The sequence below is a fragment of the Pteropus alecto genome, unplaced genomic scaffold (assembly GCF_000325575.1).
Source record: "Pteropus alecto unplaced genomic scaffold, ASM32557v1 scaffold80, whole genome shotgun sequence".
NCBI classification, from domain to species: Eukaryota; Metazoa; Chordata; class Mammalia; order Chiroptera; family Pteropodidae; genus Pteropus; species Pteropus alecto.
In genome coordinates, this window is record NW_006430460.1 from 403,086 (window position 1) to 427,303 (window position 24,218).

Here is a 24,218-nt window from a genome sequence, read left to right on the forward strand (position 1 = left end):
GAGAGGGCCCCCCATTTAGTATGAAACAGGAGGCGACCTGACGTTCTCCGTTGCTTAGATTTCATCTCATTAAAGGGACGCAGAATGAAGTGAACGGCAAAGAAGTAAGTTACTGCCTCAGGCTCTGGGGAAAGGAGGAAGAGTGAGAAAGGTGCCACGCGTGTCTTGTTACCGAGGTGCTGTGTTTCCTAACTGTATTTCTATCAGGAGAAATGAGGGTCACAGCCAGTACGCCCTCCTTGTGGCCTTTGGTGACCTTAAAATAATATGTGGACAAATGCGAAATAGAATTTTATTTACTTGATTTTTTTTTTTCCACATATAAACTTTCAGTATAAAAAACATGTTTGGGCCTCCACAAGTACTTTTCATTTTCAAGAAACAAATGCAGACTTACTGGCCTTTTTGTTTAAAATAATGGGCATTTATCTGAGTGAGCAAATGGTCCCATCAAACCACTATTCTTAAAACCCCTTTAACACTTCTTATCCGCGTGTCCTCTGAAGGCAATAGAGATTCTGCTCTGAAGAAATTATACTTAAACAATATTAAAATGTAGTTTTTGGTGGTTGGGATACCCAACCTTTCACTGGAACCTGGGCAACCTTAAGAAAAATATCTTGTTTGAGATCCTAACACTTCTGACATTCGGTCAGAGCCAGGAAGGTGAGTGGTACTGGGCTCTGCCAGCGTGCCTCTCTGGTCACGTGCTTGACGTCACCTTGTATGAAGTTCTTTCAAAGTCACAACTTCACTGGCCGCCATCGGGCAGGCCTTGCGGTGGGTGACCATCTCAGATCCTGTGCAGCGGGGTGCTGATGAGTTCATTGAGAAACGTTGCCTTGGCCACACTGGAATTAGATGTCGTGAATGGTTTTATTTTACGGACAGCGCTACTCAAGTTAAAGCAGACCATGCATGCAGTGCTGACACGTGGGCATTCACCAGGAGCTTGGTGGTGGTGACCAGCTGCCTATCAGCCTTCTCTATGTGGGTCCACTTGTGCATTTCAGAAACGTCGGGGTGAGAGGAAACGCTGGGCACAGCTGTCAGCACAGCTGCTAAGTAGCACGGCTGCCACGGGAGCGCTGGAGTGCTCTCTCTGTGTGGGAAGGTTGGCTGTTGGCAAAGATGAAAAACGTCGCAGGTGTCATCTTCCAAACGCAGCACTTTTGAACAGTGATCCATTCAAGGTCCAGTGATCCCCAAGCACTGCTAGGAAAGTGGTTTCATTATACTGTTCCCAAGGGTGAGTTTGTTCAAAACCCCAAGTTTAAGAGAAGAGGAGTCATCTGTCCACACAATGGATGTCGATAAACTTTTTTTTTTAGTTTGGAAAATTGATTTCCTCCGATGCCTGTGCAGCAGCTGTCTCAGCTTGTCCTTGAAGAAGCTGGTGGTGAGCGTGTAGAGGATCGGGTTCAAGGCGCTGTTTACTGGCAGGAAAAAAATGACTACCCAGGAAGTGACTGTGCCTGGAGAAGAAGACAAGCATGAAAAACGGAAGTTGAAATTATAAATAGACACCAAATACACATAACATTTGGTAGTCGATGCTGTTTTTGAGAAAGCTACCTCGTTCACTTAAGTTTTCTCTCACCGACTTGAAAACCTCTTTGTTGGAAGAGCATAAGAGCCATAAATTCAAGGTTCTACCATTTACCTTTTCTGAATTTCAGTAACTACTTCAAAGATTGTTGTGAGGCCAAATGAGAGAGATATGTAAAACACATTCAAAATTCTAAATTGCTATATAATGTATTTTTCTTGTTTTCATTGCCTTTCTATATAGAAAAATAAGAAAATGAGGAAATAATTCTTAACCAATAGAGCAGGGTTCAGGAAACTTCTGGACCAGGGGTGGATGGGACTTCAGACCTAGCTTTAGTCCTGGAGGTGGTCTTGCTTTCGTATTCCAGCCGTTCTATGTAGAGTTCAGTCTGCTGATTTGAAGATCAACAGACAGTACATCTCCAAACTTTATGAATTCCTTTTGGGTGAAGGCTTACAAACGCTAACAGAATATTAAGGGAAAGTCCTTTGTGAGGAGAAATTTAAGGTGATACTGTCCTCTCCAGGTACATCATTTGCTTGGTAAGGATGAAATGTATTTTCCCCTTAAACGCAGCCTACTCCTAGAGTCAGACCCTTCTCAGCTATGTGACCATGGGCAAGTCACCTAGGCTCCCCAGACCCTCGCTGCCTCATCTGTATCAGGGGGCTGATGATGACACCCGGGGCCAGAGTCAGCTCTGCGGACCAGACCTGTGACTCTCCAGCCCCACTACACTGTGCTGCCTCCTCCCACGTCATCGAGATCACTAAGAACTGCCAGCTCAGTGCCTTAGGGGAAGCAGGGGAGGGGAAGGACATCAAAAGGTATAGAAAGAAGAGCTGGGGAGGTTGTTAGAACAAACTCCACTTGTTCCAGCAGTCTCGAACCAGCAGAGCATCTTTAGTTGAAAAGCATTTATTTAATAATGCTATGTTAAAAAAAAAATACCGTGTAAAGAAAGATACATAAGATATTGTCCCCACTCCCCTGAAGTTTATAATTTGAAAGGAGCAATGGATACATTAAAAAATAATGCTGACATGAGGCAGTTCATATGAGGCTCATAAGTGAGCTGCAGACAGAATGGAATGGGCGTTTAAGCAACGGAGTTGGATGGCAGTGGGCTGGGGAGAGGTAAGGAACGGCGCCACGGGAGGGAGTGTTTGGGTTGCACCTTGATGGACGAGAAGCCGTGTGGAGTAGGCTAGAGTCTTATGGGGTGAACGTATCACCCCGGTGAACAGAATAGCATCAGCAAAAGTGGGACATCAAAAACAAAAGTGCAGAAAAAAATGCTCCCCAAACTCCAACGGGCCTGGATTGCAGAATACGTGAGGGTGGGGAGGGGAGTAAGAAATGTCTTAATGCCGATTCCAGCACCAGGAATTTATTCCAGGAGCAGCGGAGGTCGAGCGACCCTTCGGTCCTGTTGATTTTGGAATGTTAGGACATAACGCTTGGGACATTTGAGAAGCTGTGGCCGACAAGTCGGTTCACCAGGCCCCACTCGTGGCCAGCACTGTGCAGCTAACCCTGCTGTCTGCGTACAGCTGGCTCCCCCGAGCGGCCAGGCCATCTCTGCAGCTCCTGCTCTCGTCACCCAGCCGAGGCTCCCAATTGGCCAGCTCGATCTCTCTCTTCTGGTCGTCGCTTCTACATCTTATGTGGCTCGAGGGACACCTATGCCCTGCTGTGCGACCAAGCTGATAGGTCAAGGGGACGCTGCGAGTGTCATGTGTCCTTTCTGCACTCAGGCATTGACAGGCCTCCCGGGGCTGCTACTTGTACATCCAACACTCACTCTTCCTTAAGGGCTTCTGGCGTGTCAGTCCCCTGCTTGCCACCGCGGTACCACGATGAAGAAGACACAATCCCTGCCCTGGATGGACTGCCCAGGTAGACTTGCCAAAGGCCGAAACAATGCACTGAATGTGATCGACCCCAAACTGCTGGACTGAGAGTTGGGGGAAAGTCCTGGGAGGTGCCAGGCAGATGGGATTCTGGGTCCCAGACGGGCTCCAAGTTCAGCCCTCACTAACAGGAGCCGATGTCCTCTGATGGAACAGGGAGTGAGTGAGGAATCCGGCCTCTGGGTGAGCCGCTCGCATGGAACACGGAGCCGAGAGTGATGAACGAGCACATGGCCAGGCTCGTGGAACACACCGGTGCCTAGGAATCACCCCGCAGAGGCCTTGGCCCACAGACGGAGTGCAGGGCCTAGGGCAGCTCCTGAGCGTGAACGCTTTGATTGTTACGTGTTCTCTGTGCTAAAAGCCACTCTCTCGCTCACTTCGTTTTTCTCTAGCTCCCATTTTGACTGTTCTTGTCTAGACTGATCCACTTCCCAGTTTCTGTCTTAGAACACTGGTTATAAAACACCGAGGAAAGAAATAACCGTTTATACTGAAGTTCTAAGTATTCGTGGAGAATTTATGGAGAATTGTAAGGCACCGTGTTCTGACCTTGTCAGACAAAGGGCATAAGGAGGCACAGTGTACTTGGGAACAGAGAAGGGACTGACCTGGTATTTCCACTCGGAAGAGGGAAAGAATTTTAATTACAAATATAGGAATCCAGCAGATGGCATCAGAGAACACTATAAAAAAGAAGCGGTTTGCAACAGCCACTTCTCGTCCAATGTGATTCCGCACTTCTGACGTCTGCAGGGCCGTTTTTTGAATGGAACAGAACATAATAATATAGGAAAACACAATGATGAGAAAAGCCAGCAAGTTCACACCTGTTGGGAAAAGCACACCTATTAACATCTCGGGTGTGCACGTCGACAGTGAAAATACTGTTACTTGGGTGTTCAGTATGGTACCTCTTCCCCTGTTCTTCCAAGAAGCATTCTTTTGTATCAGCTCACTGGTACTCGGCTAAAACCCTGAGTTCAAGATTATAGGCTGGAATGAGCTAAAGGAATCGGCTTTGCCAGATCAGAGAGAGAGTTCAAATACATAAACGGTTTATGACAGATTCTAGACTTCTGAAATTCCGGTCTAGGTATCACGAGGCAAATGTTAGTATTTTTAAAGCAAGAAAAAGAGCTATTTTTTTTTTTTAGCTCTTTGAAAATTCAAAGATTTAAGGGGTTACTGTAATAATGCATACATCCCCCAAAATAAGTATGACCCCACTCTTTTAACTTGTAAATATGAATACGATAACCTTGAAATGTCAAGAATAGCCTTAGAAATTTTATTCTTCACTTTTGGGGGTCTTAAATAAAAATCATACGTAGAATAAAAATACATTTTTGTTTCTTTTTCTTCAGCTTGTTTACAGTAATTTAAACAAAAAAGAAATATTTAAACTAGAAAAAATAAGAAAAACTTAAAACTTCAACTAAGTGAATTACTCTTTTAGGGTTAAATATGTCCAAAAGATTCTCAGTTAACATTATTATCCTGTAATACTGACTTCTTAGTCACTTTGTTAATCTTCTTGCTTTAATAAAAATCCTGAGTGATCATCTTATTCCCTACAGTGAATATAAAATCAAATTGTTTAAAAAAAAGGTTCATCCGAATTAGATTGTACATGAGGCTGGTGAGGTCTAGAGAGAAAGAATTATAAATTCAAAGTGTCCTGTTGCTTTTATCCAAACTGTTTCATATTCCATGGAATCTCATTATACAGCCATCCAAGAGAATTTTATAAAATTGGTTTATCTTCGGCCTCTTGTCAGAAAGTTAAGAATAAAATAAAATGACTGTGAAAAGTGACCCTCTGGTACAAATTCTGAAAACAGACTTATAGATGATCGGAAGCCTGTGCTCTGAATGCACCGTACGGGCGCGACATGGGCGATGAGAACAGGGAAACTGTTGTCCTTGAGACTTTTCTCTAAATCCAGTTCTGTACCAAAATATAAAATTAATTTTAAAATTAATTTAAAAATTCTTATATTTTTTAAGCAGAAAGAAGGGCTCTAGGACTCCTCTCATAGGTAAGACAGGTATATATAAGGGCATGTGTGTGTGTGTGTGTGTGTGTGTGTGTGTGTTATTAACTCTATATCCATCTGGAATATGCTACAGGCACTTAAATCCTTTCAGCTGACCTGCATGTCTTAACCATAAGGCCCAGCCGCACCGGATGCCCTATGCCCTTCGTTGAGGCCGATTCCCGCTTCCTGGCTTGGGCCTCTGAGTCTTCTCCACCTTCTCCTGGAACACATCTCTGCCTTCACTGGCTAGTGCCTCCTTGTCCTTTGGGCCTTGGTTTGGACTCATTTCCACTTGGAGGCCTCCCTGGTCTCTGGGGCTCTGAGAACAGACTGTACTCCTCCTTCGTGATTTGTCAGCCTGTGACATGAGGATGTGTTTACTTGTCTTCACCCTCCTTTCTGGCTGTAGGTCTTTGAGGGCCAGTCTGTTGTATCTCCAGTTCCCAGAATAGAGCTTGGCCTATAGTAAGTGCTTAATAAATCCACGTCGAATCAATGAATGGAATATAAGGTAACATAAGGTAATGTAACTTAACATCGTGTATGTGTGTGTGTAAGAGAGAGAGAGAGAGAGAGAGAGAGAGAAAGGGAGAGTAACTTTCTACAAAGTGCACCTATGCTAGGAACAGCTTATAATATCCTGGGATTGACATATCCATGGAAAAAAGGGCTATAAAACAGGGTAATATGCGAGGAGTATTATTAAAACAGTGCAAATAGGGTATTTTATTTGTCAGAGGAAGGAGAGAAGGGAACAGTGGTTAGGGCCATTTTATGGTGGGCTTTAAGCGACTAATTTAAACTTGAACTTGGTAGTAGCAAGTGTAATTGAGGATCTCTGAGCAGAGGCACACAGTTCTTTCGGTCCTCGGAGGCTCTAACAGTGGTAGTGACCACATAAATAGGAGAGAAGGACCTGGAGGACAAAAGACCAAAAAAGGCTAATGTAATGATTCAGGGTTCAGGTAGTAAGTTTTTAAACAAAGGTGGTGGCAGTGGGTAGAGAGACTGAAACAAATAGAAAGCAGAGGCATATCTGGATGAAAAAGAAAGGATAATAAGGCTTATTGACCACTTAGATAAAGGAGGAAAGATGAGAAGGGAGAAGGGAAATGATAATACTGCCCTAAAGAGAGGACGTAGGAATGGCCTTGATTTTAAGTGAGAGCTATACCTATTAGATGATTTAAAAAAAGTTTTTGAACCTTAAAGGGCTAAACCGCTCATTCGTTTGTAACAGAGAAGGTATGGCCATTTTTTTAGAAAATAAAATAAAAAAATAGGGGATTAAGAAAGCGGAAAAGGAAAGAGTTTTCTGAAGCATCCTTACATTGCTGACTTTCTAGCTGCATTTACCAAAAACGATAAAGCTTCCTGGTATTTCCACTCAAATCATCTCCTGTGAGTGAGTTTCCAGAATTTTATTATGATTATTTATTTAACTCATATCTAGAGTGTAAAAAAAATGAGTTCAAGTGCCTTGGTAGGGTGAGAGGGCAAGGCAGGGTGACCTAGCACTCCTCTGTCTCACAGTCACTACGCACGAATGTGAAGTCAGAGTCTGACAGATAATAAAAAAGCCATCCAGAGATCCTGACAGTATGATTTTTATACTAAGCCTCTATAACAAAAAATTTAATAAGAAATTCTATAAATACGCGGCAAGAACTTTTCTTTAAAAGGGACACAGTCTCAAATACTCTCATTTACTTTCCGAAAGGAAGAAATATGCCTTTGCTGAAATTTACAGCATTCCTACCAAAATTACATTTGTCCAGGAAATGAAAAATATCATTTACCTAGGAAAATTCCAAGAGAATACCCTTTGCTCCCAGTATCTTCTGTTTGGTCATAATAAAGTGGGAAACACACTCCATTCTTCCCATAAAAGTTTCCAAAATAATCTTCATTCCAAAATGGAATTATAGCTATCAAAAATCCCACAATCCAGATGCCAGTGAGGATGGCCGAGGTCTGACGTTTCCCAGGGTGAATGTTGCTGAAGGGAAAGACAATGACCAGGAACTTCTCCAACGTCAAGTACGTCAGCAACAGGACGGAGACTTCTGAGGACAGCATGGCCAGGACACCCATGAGGCGGCACTGTAGACTCTCCATCCACAGCAAGGCGTACTTCTGGTACTGCCCGCGGTACTTGATGTCAAAAAAGCCAACGAAGAACAGATAGACACCCATCAGGCAGTCTGCACCTGTGGAAGAATGGAGACGAGGTGTTGGCAGTTCCAAGCGTCTCCGTTTCTATTTTCTGAGTGGGTCTACTCCTTCACCCTCTTAAATGGACTAACGTCAACAACTACAGCAGTGCCTAGGAGCCATGGACTTCAAAAAGCGCATTGTTTCTAAGTCCCATGCCACGTCTAAGTTTTATAATTTTAAAAAATGGTGGCGGGGTGGTAGTTTTTAAACAGTAAACAAGTATTACATCATTAATAAAAGGAATACTTTTCTGGGCTTGAGTAGCGTGGGTGTTACTGTAATTGAGGGTTAAACAAAGCTGAGTTTTATCAGCCACAACCTGTCCTCCAGAATCCGTCCCTTGACTCTTCGGCTCCCTGTTACCCCGTATCCAAGATACAATCTCTAGGGGTGTGTGGGTACTAGATCCCTGAAAACTCGTACGATATAGAGCAGAGCAGCCAAAGAGAGCAGAGCATCATACTTCTTTAAAAAAAAAAAAATGCCCAGCATAGATCATCCACATGAAGTGCCATTGGCTGAAGGCCAACTTATACCTAGAATGCAGCTCACAGATGTGCCATCCTGGACCTGTATTACAGGAAACATACTTACAACAAAGGATTTTGATGGACATAGCGTGAGTCGTGTTTTCAGCTTTAATGAACGATCTCATGCCAATGACAAAAAGATTTCCGAAGCAGGTTATGAACGCGATAACCCAGACACATATTCTGAGGATATCGTTAGCCAAGAGGTCCTCACATGAAGAAATGCCGTCGGTCAGGGGCATGCATATTCGGACGTGGGGAGCATACGAGCAGTAGCGAAAGTTTTTGAAATAACTAAAGTCAAAGGGAAACACAGAGTCACTTCACAGCAATGACACAGAAACCAAAGTCGCAGCCCTGTAGCTCTGTTAGGTATGCAACTTCACTGGTTCTGTCGGTTTTTGTTTAGCTGACATTTTGTTAATTATGGAGATTTTCCTGAAATATTACACTACCCTAGGCAGGGCGCTTCTTTGAAAGAAGAGCCTAGAGGATGTAGATATTCTGTGGCTTGTCTGAGGTGACGCAGGGGAGGACACAAGAATGTGAAGTCCCCGTCACTTTAGATTATTCTCTAGGGTGTTAACAAAAAGTACATCGTCTTCGTTAAATTGATCTCGAGCAGACATTCAGCCGCTGGGGTTTGGGATGCGAAGGCCCTCTGCAAACACCCTGCATTGCACTTAGTCCTAAGTACAGGCCCCTTTAGCCTCTTTTTCTCTGACGCTGGAAGGAAGGGGAGGGGGTGTCTCTGAGACGAGGAAAGCTCAGTCTCACTGGACATAGGAGGAAAGCGGCCACCTGGAACAGAGTTCTTCCCAGGGCTGGAAGGACTTAATTGATAGAGGAAAACAGGTTCGTTTGTGGTCCATATATTTACGACCCAGGTGTGTGGAATCCGCCAGCGTTTGAACTGGGGCGGTCGTCTGGCTAACTGCCATTCCTCAGACCTGCGTGTTTGGGATATTGTCCTCTGAAACTCATTCTAGTTTTGTATTCTTTTACCACCTCTTTTAGTTCATTTCTCTCCTAATCCTTTTCCTTGCCCTCCCTGTTCAGTTGGTAGACCAGCAAGCTAAACAAAGCTTGACTTTGCCACAAGCGTCAAGGCCTCCCGTGATGGGACCCCCTGGCAAACCAGACCCTCCTCACCGGTCCGTCCCTTCCCGGCTCACCCCACCCAGACACGCCAGCCTTCTTCTAGCCCTCAGACCAGTCAGACGCACCCCTTTCCTCTCTGTGCTGCCAGAAGGACTCTTTCCTGGGATGTAGCCGGGGCTGCTCCCTCCCTACATCCGGGTCCCCTAGAACGTCACGTCTCTCTGACATCTCCTTCTATCCATTTAGCTTGCCATACTCATGCTCACGGCATTTGTTAATTGTTTCTTGTTTACTTTCCGGCTCCCAAAGCCGCATGGACGCTCCATGGGGCAGACACTTCTCTCTCCTGATCATCCCTATGTTCTCAGGCCTGGACCAGTGCCTGGCCCACGAGAACTACTCAGCAAACACTTCTTAGGTGAGCAAATGAATGATACGTCACGCAGTGCTGCGAGGTCGGACAGAGAGATTGGTCTAGGCTCCTGATACCATCTACCCAATTAAAGGAACTTGACGTATGATTCTCTTGTTTCCTTATCCTTCCCTGGAGTCCCTGACACACACTTGACCTCTTGGTTCTCTCAGGATTCCATATGTCCACCGAATTCCGATAGAGCCCACTCGGGTCTCTCGGTGACTCAGCCTGTCCCCCCACTATGACCACGGCAGTGGTCGCAGGTGGAAGGAATGGGTTATGGGCTGGAGGTGTTTCAGTTAGTGGTGGACAAGGAAGATGAAAGAAGAACGAGGCACTTCGTAGGGACGTGACTAAGTTAACACATTTCCTGTGAACTGTCAGGTCCTTGACCTCTGCCTACGGTTCATATTGAAAGCTGCAGCTTCTCTATCAACTTCTAAAAAGGTCAAATTTCTCTCTTCTAAGATCTCAGATTCTGCCTGCAACAAGGAAATGAAAGCCTCCATTTATTTATCTACCGGTGCCACAGAGAGAGCAATTGTAAAAACCACGTGGATATGCATCAAATGCTTGATTTTTAGTAACCGCACCTGCACAGACACAAACAAAATATTTTCCCAAAAGAGCACCTTCACACCAACCATGGCAGCACCTGCTGTGCCCAACTTGTAATCTGACACCGCATCCTCCCTATTGTTGTGGATGACAATGGTTAATTTTTGAAATCATGAACACATAGATTATACAGTTGATAAAGAAATGATCATGTCATAAACACATATATTAGCACAACTTACACAGTGCACTTTAGCCAAATATATTAAAGTGACTTATCAAAAACTACTATAAAGATTAATTACCTCCATTTTGAAGTGCACTTAGTAACAGTAACAACACCTGGAATTTATATAGCACCTTTCTTCCTAAGGGCTCAAATCTTAGAGCAACCGACTGCTCATTCATGTGAGGTGCATTAATGTTCCCAGGTCTCCTGAGTACCATTTAGCCAGTGACTTCATCTTGTGTAATGTGTGGCATTCTGGTACCCTGATCTCTTATTGGACCTCAATTGGATAAACAGCGTGTTTCCAGAGAGAAGTGTCATTCATGTCGGCACATCATAATATTGAACTCTATTTGAACAGGGACCAAAGGTGACAAAATTAAAAAGTTCTCAATAAAACGACTTTTCTTGCACAAAAACACATTGCAATGACACATTAGACAGTTAGCACTAGAATATCCGCAACATTTCGCCATGCGGTCTTCTCTGCTCTTTCATACATACATACATGTGAGAAAGATTCCTCATGGGTTGAAACATGTGTGTGTTTATATTTGGAATCTCTATCCTTACCAGGTCTCTGCAAAACAAGCACAAGAGGTTTCACGGTTTTAGGGTTTCAGTGTTTAGCAACTGCGTTCTTTGGCATATCCTAAATACCACACTCCGAAACGTTACGTTACCAATTCGAAGGAGGATGAGGATTTTACCGTTAAGCTGTCGTAGAAAATTGCCATTTCTATTTATGTACATCGGAGCCGATTTTGTCGCTTCATGTGCAGAATTACATTCTAATACGACACTTTCATTCATGCCTTTCATTTAAAAATGGCGCTGGTGATTGGTGTGATTACAAAATCGGCCCGATGGTTTTCTCTGAGAAACCACGGAGTGTCAGCTAGAGGGTTTCAGGCAGGAGCTGCTACGTTTGACCTGAGAGCGTCACTTCAGTGAGGCTGCGAGAATCTGGATTTCAACAGTTTTCCCTGGTCTGTGTGTCTTTAAGGGGAAAAACATGGAAGCCTAAGAGGAACCCCAATTCAGGACAATTGTTTTCCAAGACAACCGTGGGAAGCATAACTCCTTTAATTCTCCCAGCCCCATAAGATGTGTTATAGGGCTTCTTCAAATATGGGTTCTTTGAAGACCTATTCAGGACGGCATGGATCAGCGGGGCCTGCCATGTTCTCAGGAGCCAAAGATGGAGAGAGAACAATCTAAAAAGACAGAAGCCTTTTACTTTGAGGGTTTATTTTGAAAGGTGTCTGATTCTCACCCCATTTCTCTTTGGCTAATCTGAGTAAGAATCTCTCAACACACTTCCGAGTTTTCCTTTGCCTCCTGAGGCCTTCACAGAGGAGGCGCCTGCACCTTGCTCTCTGGCCGTCTGGTACGAAGCTGAAAGGAGGGATTGTGCTGCTGGACCAGCGTGGGCCTCCCGTGTCCTTCTTCAAGGATTCTCCTCTCTTCTTTTTTTTTGCTCTCTAGCTTTCGCCTGGACTTATCACAGTTTCAGCTTGGCGTGGATTGTGTGATTATTTGATTAATAGCCTCTAGTTTCCAAAAAGCAGAAGCCACTATACCCTGAGTGCCTAAGACAGTGAGTGCTATAAAAAGGTTGGTGGCCAATAAATGTAAAATGCTTAAATGAATCTTTAGAAAAAATTAATGCGATAGTAACGAAAAGAAGAAAGAGAAGGATAGAGTAAATATAACTCTACTACTTGGACTTTGCAGAAAGGCATGACATGGTAACTGGATATGTTGCCTTTCAGAATTTGGTATATGGTGAGTAAAGGGAACGATTATTTTGCCCACATTCCCAAGGTCTAGTCTTATATTTAAAAACAACGTATTATTTATATTTTTTGTTTTTTTTTTTTAATGGTCCAGCTTCTTGAGAGTGGCAACCAAATCTTTTCAGCAGTGGCTACTCACTAAGGCTTCCTGAGAGAATCTAAATGTTGCATTCCTTTTCAATAGAAAACTATTTAGCAAGGATAAAAAGTGATATTAAGACTCGGTCTTTGGAATTTGATGAAGAAAAGCTTTGGACTAAGAGTGGGTAATGTAGTACGCTGTCATGTAAAAACAAAGAAAATTTAACAATGGCGATTCGTGGGAAAGAAATGAAGTTCAAAGGATAACTGGCAGATTTCTTGGCACCATTTGCAAGCTAACGTGTTTGAAATTTTAAAATACTAAACAAAATTAATCGTCCGAATGTTATCTTTGTGGGATTATTTTTTTCTGTGCTGATCGAAAATTTAAAATCATGCTCTGCAGACTGAGAGCAAGTCGATTGCTATAGGACGGGGGGGAAGGGAAAAAGCAGGTAATTCTTACATAACTCGTTCTTCACCAATGGTTTAGTAACAAAACGATTGCAAATTTAATTCTTTGCGAAAACCGTAGATGAGATTTTTCCATATGAATCTGGTTTTCAAGAAGGAGCTCTATGTAGCTCCAAACACAGAAATGGCCTTTATACATAGTTAAATGATTTAAAAAAAAAAAAAACGAGACTTTGTTGTCATTTAGGACCTACGTGACGGTAACCGAGGCAGTCACGACTGTCTGAGGATGTATGCTCAGATTAAAAGCCCTCCTGTGCATAAAATGGCCATTTAAAACTAGATGTGTTTCTAAGTGAAGTACATCCGCTAAGATAATAATCGACACACCGTCACATTTCACTTACAGAGACTGAAGTTGTTTAAGACTTTCGAACTGGTTCTTGTGGAGATACAAAAGAGGGTTGGACGACAGATTCCTTTTGTACCATTCGAAGGAAGAAGAAAAGAAGCATCGTGATGTTATTATTTTGGACGCTCAAGACGTGGCTGTTTAAAGCTGATGACAGCGGCAAGGAGAACTTACAGTTTTTGTAGAAGCTTCAGGTCTTTAAAAGTATGGGCTGGAAGCTCCGTTATCATATTGCTAGACAGGTCCCTGTTGGTGACAGTGAAAACCCAAAACATTACATCGGAAATAAACGACACAGTTATTACTCTTCACAATTATCATCCCATTTGATGTAACAGAAAATATGATTCAATTTAACCAACCTGATAATTTGTTACACAACCAGGCCGGGTGAGTTGGCCAAATAGACATGTTTTCCATCACTTTGAGACATGTGACATTTTGCTCATCCAGTTCCTGTCTGGAATTTCCTTTCAAACCCTCTCCAGCACATTTCCATCCTGGCTTCAATATCTACTTAATTAATTTCCTCCGTTCTAGGTACTCTGTGTACATAACTACCGTTCGTTGTTTCTGTGATCCTTCTTGCTTCATTTATGTTATATCTTGTTTATCCAACTGTATTATAAGCTTTCTGAGGTCAAAACATATGCTTTCTACTTATTTCGCATTCCAACTAAGCTAGTATTGTTGTATATGCAATATCTGCCCAGATCATCTTGAATGGGTAAGTTCACACATTTTTATATGGTACTATGTTTTTAGAAGAATTGGGAATTTAGAATTAAATATAATAGGACTGTTCGATCCAGACGGAATTGTAGGGAAGTGTTTTTACAGAATGAGGAAAAGCAATTTGTTAGGATCACAAGGAATCAGGAATCTTTAAGAGTCCAAAATATCCTTCTGAGTCAGAGTAGATGTTAAAAGTAAAACAGATGTGAAATTGCCTAAGAGTTGAACAAAAGATCTAATCTATTTTTGATGCTTTGAAGCTGCTGATGGATGTATGGGAGTTACAAATTATTAAGACAGTTCTTTCTCTAAAGAAGCTTACAATTCAAGTAAACAGCTCAATCACAGAACAAGGAAAGAATGAAACAAGTAATATTACAGAAGTACAGAGAAGAAACAGAGGCCAGAAGGGCTTGGCACAAAATACTTAAAATGATGAAAAGCAAAGACCTGCAACTGAGATTACTCTACCCAGCAAGGCTGTCATTTAGAATAGAAGGACAGATAAAGAGCTTCCCAGACAAGAAAAAGTTAAAGGAGTTTGTCATCACCAAACCAGTATAACAAGAAATGTTAAAGCGACTTCTTGAAGAAGATCAAAAGTATGAATAATAAAATGGCAATAACTACATACCTATCAATAATTACTTTAAATGTAAATAGATTCGATGTGTCAATCAAAAGACATAGGGAGGCCGAATGGATAAGAAAACAAGACCCAAGTGGCCATGGATAGACAATTAGATAAAGAAGTCCATATATACAATGGACTATTACTCGACCATAAAAAAGATGGAAATCTTGCCATTTGCAGCAACATGGATGGACCTAGAGGGTGTTATGTTGAGTGAAGTAAGTCAGACAGAGAAAGACAAATACCATATGATTTCACTTATATGTGGAATCTAAAAACACAAAATAAACAAACGAACAAAACAGAAACAGACTCGTAGACACAGAGAACAAACTGATTGATGGTTACCAGATGGGAGGGCGGTTGGGGGATTGGGTGAAAAGACGAAGGAATTTAGAAGTATAAATTGGCAGTTATAAAATAGTCACAGGAATGTAAGACCAGCACAGGGAATATAGTCAGCAATATTGTAACAACTACGTGTGGTGCCAGGTGGGGACTAGACTAAAGGCAAGATCACTTCATGAGTTATGTAAATGTCTATCCACTATGCTCTACCCCTGAAATGAGTATAAAATAATATAGAATGCCAACTCTAATTGGAAAATTAAAAAAAAAAAATTTTTTTTAAAGAAACAGAGGAAGGAGTTCTTGAACTTGGCCTGGGACATTCGGGCACGTCTGAACAAAGCTCGATGAAGGCCACGGAACAAAAGGTGAGCGAGCAGCCTTTCAGCTGAGGGTCGAGCAGGGTCAGAGCAACAGACGCTTGGAAGTCAGTGACACCTTTAGCAGGTGGAGAGTGGTCAGCGCAGGTGGAGGACAGAAGGGATGGGGAGGCGGAGAGGACGGGAGCCCGAAAGAGCGCGTGGGGGCAGTGGGAGGGCCGCGGACACCTTCCAGCCAGCGTTTCCCAGGGTCAGTCCGGGCACAGAAGCAAGGAGGAGGCCGATAAAAAGAGCGCATTCCTAAAAATTCGGGCCCGGAGTTATCACGTCAGAAGCTCAGGGAGGGCAGGTGGGCGCCTGCCAACACGCATTTAAAGCCACAGCTGTGATTCTTCTGAACGTAGGCATTTGAGAATGTGCCAGGGACTGCGCTAAGCAGCATGCGACAAGGAGGGAGACTGTTAACCAGGACAGAGGCGTGACATGCTCAGGGCCACGGGATGACAATTCCACCAGAAGCACGAAAGGCCATCTGAGAAGCCAGAGTCGGAGGAGTGGCCTGGCTAGAGGCTCTGGCCCCGGGCAAGCCAATGAGGGCTTCAGGGAGGCACTGGCAGGGCTTACATACGACAAGACGCGAAGCATCAAGAGAGTTAGAGGGGAAGGGAGCAGTCTGAGCCAGCCTGCCGGGAAGGGCGCCGACGCCGCTAAGATGGCGAGTCTAGGGCCAGAAGCTGGCAGTGGGGTAAGGGTCGTCTGTAGGTTTAGTTTTAACAGATTGCTCTCCAGGGGCCATCGTGACATCTAAGTGTAGAGGTCCTGCCACCTGGTGCTCCAGATGGAAGGAGCATGCCTGGGTCGTGGTGCGGAACGACAGCCACGGGTGTGCCCGGGCCAGAGCGTGACCACCAAGCAAGGTGACGGCGATCTCATACACCTAGAAATCGTCCTGCACAGTGTCGCACTGAAAAATAAAGGCTGGTCTTTGGGGGGAAAGGACTTTAGTGGCCTCACGTAAGTGCACTTATCTATCTCCAGGAGAGGTCTGCTGTCACGAAGGCACAGTGGCATCGCCCAACACTTTTGTGAACTCAAGGACCAGAAAGGCCTGTCCGAGTTAACCGTGTGGAAGCGTGAGTCTCTTTTATCGCACCAATGCTGTGTGCCTTGGACCGGGTTATCTGCGGTCCTACGAAGTGAGCTAGTGTCTCTTAATTGGGCTCTTTGTTTTGGTGGGGGGTGGGTCTGCCCGAGGGTAGGATAAGAGGAGGAGTAGGAAGTTTTTCAGAATGTGGACTCCATACCACCATTTCCTGAAATTTGTATCTAAAACCCATCCGCCCGCCCTCTTCACCCCGAAACCCAAACGCATCCCCGAGGTCTGATCAAGAAGGCCTCCGTGACAAATGAGGGAGCTCTCTTGAGTGAGCCGCCCTTAATTTTTTTGCCATGTTTTTTTTTTTGTAATGTATTTCATTCTAATGCAGTGCCTGCACACACTAGGCACTTAATAAATATTTGTGGATTTGGTTTATGCAATTCATTAATTAGATTAAAGTATCTTAGTTACTTACGAATTCTTTTTCCAATTACTCTCATTGAGTTATTTTCCCCAGTCTTTTCTGGGTTTCGAAAGCAGGTATAAAGAATGGGGGAGAGGTTAAGAAATTAATTTCCATTTTAGGCCTCAGATCAGGACGGGGAGTTTCTTATACTAATCGGCACTATTGTAATATGAAATAATTAATTTTAACTTGCGATGACACATAATTATGTGGGTAGCCTTGAAGTAACAGCAAGACAGATGCTTGTAAAAGGCTTAGATCTACAAAACATATGTTTGAACAGAAAAAGTTCCATGAGCTCTCTGAATATTTTTCAGTGAGCCTAAGCCTCATTCTAGACTTCAGTATTTGCTTTATCTGCTCTAGAAGTCATAATTTCTCAAGGGATAACGAGCATCTTCGTTCCCGTGTTCAGTTATAATTAATTAATAATATCGCAGTCAGTTATTCAATCAGTAAGCATCTATTGAGAATTAACTTTAGCCATTAGAGGAAAAGACCTCTCAGTTTAAGGAGCTAGGAAAACTCATTTATTCCCAAACACACATACACATGAAATCACCCGAAGGAGATCACGGGGAAATTAGAGTAGGCTACAACCACATCGAGCTCACCGTCTGGTTTTAGATGGCTTTTGACTCTAGGGTAATGTTGGTTTTCTTAATGGATTTCAAATATCCAGTAGTCTACAGGATTTTGATTGCTGCTAGTGGAAAAGCAGTCTCACTAGTCATTTCAATTTATCATCGTGGAAGAAGCAATCATATTTTCCTAGTAGACAATGCTACTTACAGTTCTCCTAAATTTTTTAATGAAGAAAATGTCTTCTCTGGAACAAAATCAATTTGATTTCTAGGCAGAAACCTGTAAGACATGGTGAGAGTCAGCACTGTTGGTTTGGGTCTGCTGCAATAACCAGTTCTCTGGAGAGGCCACTGATCCAGCGGAGTTTGCTAAGCCTCCTGTGAAGTCTCAGAGCGGGGTGGGTACTGGCGTGGGAATTAAGGCAGGCGTTTGTCACTGAGGACATCCACAGGGTCTCTCCAGGAAACGCTGCCGTAAGTAATTTGAGGTGCTTGAGTGTGGTCTATCAAGCTACACTTTGTCTGGATTCTCATTATTTTAGCGAGTGTTTCTTCGCTAAAGACACACAAGTAACAACCCATTCGGACCCTGTTAAAAATTCTCAAGAAACCTTAGAGAGGAACCTTGTGGAAGGCACGTTTCTTAGGAGAGGGGCAGAAAGAGCAAAGCTGAACCAACCCCGTAGCGGTTCCTGGGGCCACAAACAAATTTTAAATCTGGTGGGTCACAGTGGCTTTACAAATCCCTCTGTCTAGAAACGGAATTCTCCAACAGAAGTGGCAGAAAGGCGGGGGGCCAGCCACCAACTGCCTCCCAGAGGTGCCAGATGACATAATGGGTGTGAAAGTGATTCAAAAGCTATGCGGAGCTGCGAAATAGAAGGCATCTGTGTAACTCATTTACTTTACCAGCGCCCTCCCCTGTTACCCATGACAAAAGGAAGAAACCCTTCGCATCTCCTGAGTGGAATAGCCTCTCCTCTCATCAAACATGCACATCTACTGTCCGACAGACAACCGGACAACCGTGCGACCCAGCGACAGCCTTGGCTCTTAGTTTAATGGAGAAAATTGATTTCACCACTACAAATGGATAGACTCTGATTCTTCTTTTCCAGCCATCCAGCCAACCAACCGACTGCCATTACTAGGTGTGTACTCTGTATGGTAAACTATGATTAAAGCAAAAGCAGAATGCTCGTGTTTTTAAGTTTACCAGTGCAAACGTGCCAATTAACCAATCCGTCTGCCTTCCTGCCGCCGTCAAAGGCATACTCGGCAATCAGAATCACCGGTCAGAATCTTTGGCCAATCAGAACACATTAGATGTTTTTCCCTTTAGGAGAAAATTTTCATCTATTTATTTATTTATTTTTTTTTTTTTGAGAGAGAGAGAGAGAGAGAGGGACATCAAGTGAGAAGTGTCGTTGGCAGTAACAATCGTTGTATAGCTAACCACTTTCACACACATTATCTCATTTCCTTGATCGTGGGTTTAGGTACCAGTTCAGCTGAGAGGACGCACAGAGATGGTGACTGTTTTCGGGAACAAGGAGAGCAGCTGGAGACCTAAACGCTGGCAGCTAAAGGTAAGGCTTGGCCCCAGCGTCAAAATCAGTAAATCCACGTGTGCATTTCTTAGTAGTGCAGTCTCACACCAAGGCTGTAAATAAGACACTACTTTAAAATTCCTTGTCAATGTTTCCTTGTGATTTCCAAACCTATCAGGTGGCCCCTTGTTTACCAAAGTCCACTGAGTACTTACAGCACGGTGAGTGCATCGCACGACAGGAAGGTGGAATTCGTGACATACTTTATCCCGTTGCCTTCCAAATCCCTACAAGGCATGGAGGGAAAAGATTTTTAACGTTTTGGCACAAATCGTGTGTCTAGAAGTACTTTTTCTTGATAGAGTTCTGAGTTTCATTTTTACTTCCTTCCAATTTCGATGCTTCTTTTCACCTTTTAATTGACGTCGGAACTTAATAAAATTGAGGGAAACGGCAGCCCAACACTTCGTGAGCGTCTGTGTGTGCTGGATGCCATGCTGTTAGTTACCATCGTGTTGCCACTGTAATAGCAGTAACTGTCACTTATCGGGTTTTTACGCCGTCGGGTACTACTCTGAGTGCATAACACGGCGCTCCTGCTACGTTTTGTCAAATCAGGGGATACACAGCCAGTGAGTGCTAGAATCGACCTTCTAACCCGGGTCCGTCTAACTCTACAGCCTAGACACTTGACCATGGCATGACAGATCGCTACGGCTCACATTCTGCCAGCATGTAGTATGTGTTTTAGTCTGTAATTTGCTGAAGGAAGGACTCAGGCCAAAGTTATCTTCCAAATCCTGAATGCCAGGGTCGGGATTTGCTTCTCGACCTGAGCGAGGGAGATCCACCGTTCTTTCTGCCTCAGCGAGCCCTCTGTGCCTTAAAAGTCTTCGATAACAGGTATATAAATAAATATGAAAAATAAAAGTAAGTATACACAAGGCCACCCAGTAGTGCCGTCACTAGTAATTCTGAGGCTGGTTCCGAGAGGAACAATAGCTGAAGTGCTAAATTGTATCGTCTTGTGGGAATCGAGTCCCCTGATTTGACATGAGAAAAGTTCTGGGGACTCTTACAGGGCAGGGCATCGCTTCCTGCGACCACACTGCCTGTCTCAGGGGACCATGAAAATGAACATGACAGAGAATGGCGGGTAGCAGTAGTGAAGCCATGAAGGGATTTAAATGAATGTGTAAACAAGTATTGATTAAAAGCTAACAAGGAATGGAGATAGGTTAGCGCTTTCATTTAAGGAGGGTTTGTTGAGTGCCCATTATGTGCGGATTACCATGCTAATGCTGGAGTATGAAGTCATGAGGCAGGTTTCTGCCCTCATGGAATTTTTAAGATGTAGGGGACACACAGGCAAACCAGTGGTTCCATGATGGTAGTACAGTGAGGGTAGAAAGTGGGAGTCTGTTCATGCTATAAGGGGAACCAGAGGCAGCCACTGAAATCGGTTGGCATGTCAGGGGCGGCTTCCTGGAGGCGATGTTTAAGTGAGCTTGGGAAGGCAGTGGAGTTAACCAAAGGAATAAAGGAACAAGGCTTTTCGAGCTGAAGGAACAATATGCGCTCCGGGAGCTGACCGCAGGGGCCTTGGTTTGGTGCATCTGGAAGGAAGGCATGCGAAGGGACGGGCCGGGGGAGGGGACAGGGACCGAGTCTTGGGGGGCTCACGGGGGAAGTTTGAACTTTACCGTCACACCTGTGGGAACTCTCAAGAGATTTTTAAACCAGGAAGTTACATGATTGGATTTTAGTTTTGGGGGAAAAAAAAGCGTAGATGGGCTTTTTATATAACCGTGAATTAGCTTCATGGTTAGTTTCCGTAATCTATGCAAATAACAAACGAGCTCCAACGTGCATACTCACAGCCAGTTGAGTTGAGGCATTCCGGCACACATCTGCTTGGGGAGGGCTTCTAAGTAGTTATTAACCATAGACCTTTACACAAAGAAGGCATTAATTAGAAACAAAATGACGTGCCACTTTAGAAGCAGTGTTTTTACTATTTCTACAATGTGGAATCTTGCATGCTAAAATCGACATATTAGGATGAAGAATATAAACATAACTTTCTCTTCAAAACTGGTGTCTAGATATACGTGTGGCTCGGATAAGGGAGCTGATGTCAAAGGAAACTACAAATGCATCAGGCAGACCAGTAACCTAGGAATACACATTATACAGTTTAATTTTACGAGCTGAAACAAAAATTCACAGAAGGTGATCATTTGAAGTTCATGATCATTTTTCTCATGAATTTCAAATTTTCAATCCTTCCCAGCATCATACATCCAAAGTTTCTCCTTAAGGGACACATTAATCATTTATAATATTAAAAAGGCCGTGCCAGAAATAGCATTAGATCTAAGAAGTGATATAGGGGCCATTTGGGAGAAAGAAAACAACTCATGAGCACATTGAGCTGCACAATTAATTTATGACATTGTGATCCCTTTTGACAAATGGAAAAATAATGGTGCTTTGTGATCAGCTGCAAAGGCACATAATAGTCCCCTGCTGATCAATCACTCCAGCCTATTAATAAACAGTGACAACGTAATCGTGAGAATGGCTCTGTTGTAGGACAACAGTTTTGGAATGGCCAGTGACCCTCGCTGGGCAAAGGCACATTTTCCTCTGTTTAAAGTGTAGTTTGAGGCTGAACTCCTGGGAGATTCTATTGGATTTAAATGTAGTTAGGAGATAAAAATGAACACAATCTTTGGTCAACCACTGCAAATAAAAATATGCCTTAGGAATAAAGAAAACAAAAGGACATCCAAGAGAAATCAATGGGTAGGCTCCAGATATACTGTGAACCCTGGCGAGGAAGTAACAGCAGTAATAGTGACTGGAAATACAGGAGCGGTTTAGACTAACAAAAATCGCAGTGGGCTTGACTTTTCTAAAGCGTTGTTGGTAAACCGGTGTTAGATGTCATTGCGACGCAGACGGATGTACTGGGAGGTAGGTAACTACTTACAGGAAAAACAAAGAATGTAATCCAGTAAATAACTGCTGTGAAATTCTGGTTATTGGGTTGTCATCTAGAATCCTGACAAAACAGATCACAAACAATTTCACCGTGAGACACCTTTGTGAACTAAGACCAGGAGGGCCCTGTCTGCCCCCGGCACCTGTTCCCCTCCTCCCTGCCCTCCGAGGACCTTGCCTTCTCCCCATGACTCCAAACTCAGCCATGCACGCGCAGTTCCCCCCGGACGGGCCCTGGACTGCAGACAGACCCGGGTTTTACCCTTCACCTCTGGACACTTGGGTCCTGCATGAGCTGCTCTTATTTATTTATGGGCCGAACGTGGAATCCGTAAGCGCTTTGACCTAGTGCTCGGCTGAGTGAAGAGCGAATGAGAGAAGATTCTGAGCGAATCACGAATGATTCTGTGGTGTCAGTGTTTACATGACGTATTTTACAGACCCATCGCAGCTTTGGAGGGAACAGCGAAAATATTTATATAGTCAAATCACTGTTCTTCAGTATACACGGTATTTCCCAGAAAAAAAAATTGGACTGAGGGGACTATGCCTTCTCTCCTGTTGCATTTGAAGCCGGGTACCATTTCCTCTGGCTCCCAGAGGGCCCTGAGGGAAGGGTCTGGAGGAGGGAGTGACACTGAGCACCTGTTGTGTGCCGGCGCCTTGAAGGTGACACTACATCTGTTATGAGAGTAGACCCTCGCAACATGGCTCTTAAGAAGGACCAGGACCGTAGGTGGCAGAGGGGGAAAGCCGCCCGCCGCGGTGCGCCTGGGGCCCTTGGTGAGCGGCCGAGGGCCCGTGCGGTTCCACCAGACCCGGCCGCCCACAGCAACGGGGCCAGCAGCCCAGAGAGCGTCCAACTGCCCTTCGTTCAGGCACCTGCCACGACGCCCCTTGGGTGGAGCTTCTGGCCCTGCCTGGAGAGCGGGGAGTCACCAAGAGCCACCATGTGTTCAGGCTTCTCTATGAACACTCTCAAAGTCACGCAGCTTTTAACTCGCTTACTTTCTAGGTTAATGGTTTTCCACAGAGGGCAGTTCCCCCCAGGGGACACTTGAGAGTGTCTGGAGATATTTTTGGTGGTCACAACTCTGGGGGCAACTGCTACGAGCACCTCATGGGATAGAGGCCACACATGCTGCTAAACAAAATGCACAGGACATACTCCCCTCCCCCAGTCAGAGTTATCGGGGCCAAACACCAGGAGAGCTGAGGTGAGAAACCCGGCCACAGGCAAACACTGGTTGGCTAGCTGGCTTGGCAAGCCTGGCGCCGGGCTGAGAAGGCCACCTGAGAGGGCATGGCACCGGTTTCTCTTCCCACAGCCACCACTTGGTATGCCATTATCTGAATTGCTTGGGCAAAGTGCTCCAGATTACGTGACGACCAGAAAAATAAGTATGGTAAACAAGATACATATGTAGATGGAAACTGTGGACATTGCTGCGTATCATTAAGACGGAGGTCAAGGAAAAGCCAGAATACTCACAGCCAAGTTAGCTGATGGAGGTCTTTGAATACTCCAGGTCTGAGGGCCGTAATGCAGTTGTGATTCAGATATCTGCAAACAGCATGAATGAGTGAATTAGGCAAGCTCGAGACTCCATTTCAGCCACATGGCATTAGAATATGAGCCACTGCGATGGCCGTGAAGTGTGGGTGTCCGTTCCTGAAAGCATTCTACAGAGGGGGACCCACGGAGCACCACGAGCCTAGGGCCAGGGTCAGGAAAGTGGCCCCAAATAATATGTTGGGATATGATATTATGTTAGAGTATAGAGTAGAAGAAATATGGGGGATGATATTTGTTTTTGGCCTTTTTCACACCCTTAGTAGATTAGTATTTTGAGAAAGTATGGAGGTAAGTTAGCACAGGTTAGAAAAAAAATGCTAAAATAGGGTGGAAATGACCCACACTTAAGAAGACAGAGTTAAGGAGAGCCTTTCTATCTGTCTCCTGGCGAAGCTAGAAATCTTTTACTAGTTCTTTCAGCGAAGTAATGAATCTAAGTACTTGGCGATTACCTAGTCTTCCCATTTCTCTACAACCAAGTCAAAAAGGTACCATTCTACCCTTTTGATCTTTACTTAAAATTGTACTCCGAATATAATTGTAAAGAAGTTACTCACAATATTTGAAGATTATGTAATCCCCAAAATGCTTTCCTGGATATGTGTCTGATACAATTATGCTGAAGAAATCTGGCAGG

The 24,218-nt window shown here is 44.1% G+C and overlaps 1 protein-coding gene across 1 annotated transcript in view; it reads right to left on the reverse strand.

Moving 5' to 3' along the window:
* Positions 1 to 1,118: 1,118 nt before the first annotated feature.
* RXFP2 (relaxin family peptide receptor 2) overlaps positions 1,119 to 24,218 on the reverse strand; it is a 51,902-nt gene continuing 28,802 nt past the window's right edge. Inside the window, exons 7-19 of the mRNA XM_015590105.1 lie at positions 24,139 to 24,210; positions 23,498 to 23,569; positions 21,995 to 22,066; positions 20,878 to 20,949; positions 19,215 to 19,286; positions 17,658 to 17,729; positions 13,438 to 13,509; positions 13,259 to 13,330; positions 11,066 to 11,137; positions 8,319 to 8,548; positions 7,307 to 7,717; positions 4,077 to 4,295; positions 1,119 to 1,475 (exon numbers count right to left, since the gene is read on the reverse strand). Coding sequence (XP_015445591.1) covers positions 1,216 to 1,475; positions 4,077 to 4,295; positions 7,307 to 7,717; positions 8,319 to 8,548; positions 11,066 to 11,137; positions 13,259 to 13,330; positions 13,438 to 13,509; positions 17,658 to 17,729; positions 19,215 to 19,286; positions 20,878 to 20,949; positions 21,995 to 22,066; positions 23,498 to 23,569; positions 24,139 to 24,210 — 1,768 coding nt within the window. The 3' untranslated portion in view covers positions 1,119 to 1,215. The remainder of the gene's footprint in view (positions 1,476 to 4,076; positions 4,296 to 7,306; positions 7,718 to 8,318; positions 8,549 to 11,065; positions 11,138 to 13,258; positions 13,331 to 13,437; positions 13,510 to 17,657; positions 17,730 to 19,214; positions 19,287 to 20,877; positions 20,950 to 21,994; positions 22,067 to 23,497; positions 23,570 to 24,138; positions 24,211 to 24,218) is intronic.